General features: G+C 44.1%; 1 protein-coding gene across 1 annotated transcript in view; it reads left to right on the forward strand.

Moving 5' to 3' along the window:
* Window positions 1-1,027: 1,027 nt before the first annotated feature.
* Window positions 1,028-3,113, forward strand: part of LOC143284544 (uncharacterized) — a 13,001-nt gene continuing 10,915 nt past the window's right edge. The window contains exon 1 of the mRNA XM_076591347.1: window positions 1,028-1,504. Coding sequence (XP_076447462.1) covers window positions 1,497-1,504 — 8 coding nt within the window. The 5' untranslated portion in view covers window positions 1,028-1,496. The remainder of the gene's footprint in view (window positions 1,505-3,113) is intronic.

The raw sequence follows: 3,113 nt of genomic DNA on the forward strand, positions 1-3,113 counted from the left end.
AAACAATAACAACCAAAAATAGTGACTGATACATATTTGCATGTTTGCCGTTTGCCAGTTAATCAGTCATTCAAACTTACTTTGAACTTTTGTGTATTTAATAATCAAGTTTTTAACCATACAACAGTATGCTTGGGGCCGGTGGGGTGGGGTGGGGGGGGGGGAGGCTCGTTCATGGTTGTGACACGACAAAATGTTTGACTTTCAAAAAGTATGGATGATAACTTTATGTTTTATAAATGCTCGGCTCCTGTTACGAGACTCACTTTAAAGCTTGTTGTGAAATAGCTTCTTATTAAGTTTCGGACTTTTAGTATTTCTTATGAAAAACAACAACAACAACAACAACAACAAGAAATAAACAAAGTGGACGGTCAGATCCTAGCCACGTTCAACAAATTCGCTTAACAAAGTTTGTGCAGCTCGAGAAAAGATCAAGAGCACATGATCCGGAACGGTTTTATACAAGTCTCAAAGGTCAGTCACGCTAAATCCCTTGTGCAAACGGACATCCCTCCAGAACCAGAAAGGCCAACAAGAAAGACTTAATAGACAGACAGACAGACAGACAGACAGACAAAATCCACTGCAGACGGGCGCCACTCAGAACAAAAGAAGCAACGCGCGCGCGCGACTTTCGCTGTCCTCTGCAACTCACTGATGCTTGCGCGTCGTTCTCTTGTCAAACCGAACCGTCTCATTGGTCCACCCCCCCTTGCATGCGCGAGACGGTGGAATGGCGCGAGAGCACGTGCGGCAGCGGAGGGAAGAATGTGCCATCAATTTTATCTGGGGACCAGGCCATGTCGGCATGTTGCAAACATTGGAAGTCCCCCGCAAATCCCCGCCCCCTTCCTACTCCACGTCCGTCCACCTCGCTAGTAGGGTCAGGCCGGGAGCCGGGAGGAGAGATATGCGTCGCTGAAAGTGAGAGGTTTGGGAAGTAAAGCCGGGAGGTGAAAAACACAGGGGGAGGACGGGTAGGAGGAGGGGGGGGGGGGGCAGAAAAAAAGTCACGGCGCAAGTAAGGGCCCGGACCCAGAAGGACGGGGAGGAAAAACCACGCTCGCGCGCTGTGAAAACGATTTGTCTCCACCACAAAGCAGGGACCATCCCTTTGACAGCTCAGTCACCTCAGGAACAACACTCTGCCGCTTGGTGCTGAGCTGTCGTGTGCCTTTCGTTATCTCTGCTGTTCTTTTTTTTCTCCTTCGCCCTTCGCTTACTATTTGCAGCGACTGTGTTTCTGAGTCCGTTTTGATCGATATCGCGGGTCGTGTTGCTGTGAGTTGTTAACTTGCGGGGGAAAACAACGTTAGGAGATTGCTTGGAGTCATACAACTGCAGTAGCAGGGGAGAGTTTTATTATGCATTGGTGATAGTAATAGGGTAAAAAAAAAAGAGAAGAAAACACCACCAACCTGACTGACAGCTGGAGTTGGATCACAATTATTTGTTCGGTCCAGCAAGTTCAAACCGGAAAGGTGTGCCCCACGATGAAATGGTATGTCTGTTTTACCTGATCATTGTCATCACTTCACGTGTATTTCTAACAATATATAAGCAGCACACACACACACACACACACACACACACTGTGTGTGTGTATATATGTGTGTGTAATTGTGTGTGTTAATTGGTGTAAGATACATTTCAACAACCATAGTTTAAATGGCTTCAGAACACTGGTTTCGCTTTGAAAATATTTCCCAGAATCTGTAAACTATGACTATCTGTCCATATGATACCATAATGCACTATAATAGGAGTCTATGCTTAACCACTGTGTACGTGATGACCTTGGTGGTTGGAAACTACCGACGGTAGAAGCTGGGGTTGTGAAGAGAGAGAGAGGGACGTGTTTTGTTTGTTGTTTTCTTCAACAACAGACACATTTGATGATGTGTCTTAAAAATGTCTTTTTATATTCTTTTTCTACTAAAACCGAAAGCACCTTATCTTTATTTTTTTCTTCTTCTTTAAAAAAACCCCATGTTTCAGACTAAAACAAAATACTGAAACTTTGTAGATGGTACAAGTAGTATCTAAAAAAAAGAAATTTTACCCATCGTTGGCCTCAACCCACCCCACCCATCCGAATCTCCATAAATCCTCACACACACCCACCCCACTCCTCCTCACACAACCCCTCCGTGTCGACCTGGTCCATACTTGGCTCTATATACTGATATAATTAATTATGGGCGGTGATGGATCGAATTGGGACTGGGGGTCGGAGTAAAATTAAATCATGCGTGATGAATGAAACCAGGTTTTAAGTACTTACGATTACGAAGAAATTGTCCCCATGTGTATTTAATGTGATGGTGTCATTTTCAGTGTGTTAAATTGCTGTTGTTGTCGTTGTTGTTTGTAGTGGTTACTGGTTCCCAAAGCGTGCTGTCGAGTCAAGGGAAAGAACTTGTCATTTTTAGAGGATTTCTGTTTCACGTGTGGTTGGCCCTGAAAGCCGTGGTCAGCGTGTTGGGCCAGGCATCCGCTCCTTTATTTTTTTTATCTTTTGGCAGATGAGGCTTGGGTTAATGGATATGTCCGTACACTTTGACGCTTCTTTGAAACTGACGCTGAATCTGAAACTGCTCCTTTGCAAAATGGAGTCTGCTTTACTAAGATAATGGCGCGAGCGTGTGCATACACGATTCCGCACACATGATGAACGCTTGCTCACTTTTGCAAGCCAGCGAATGACACGTGTAACGTTATATCACACACACGTACACACACATGCATACACACACACGCACGCACACAAACACACACACACAGAAACGGGCGCGCACACACACGAACACACGTAATATCCACTGTATGTGTGTCTGTGCGTGTGTAAGCAAACGTGCAAGCGCAAAAAAAACACCAAAAATCAAAACAAAAAAAAACAACAACCAACAACCCCCCCAAAAAAAACCAAAAAAACAAACAAACAAACAAAACAAAAAAACAAAAACAAACAAACAAACAACCCCCCCCCAAAAAAAAAACAACAAAAAAACAACAACGTGCAAACATATGTGTTCACTATTGCGCACTTTCAAAGAAAGCTCACACTGTCAAGTTTGGAAAGTGCGCGCACAGTCTAAACATATACAAAC

The sequence above is a fragment of the Babylonia areolata genome, chromosome 1, assembly GCF_041734735.1.
Source record: "Babylonia areolata isolate BAREFJ2019XMU chromosome 1, ASM4173473v1, whole genome shotgun sequence".
NCBI classification, from domain to species: domain Eukaryota; kingdom Metazoa; phylum Mollusca; class Gastropoda; order Neogastropoda; family Buccinidae; genus Babylonia; species Babylonia areolata.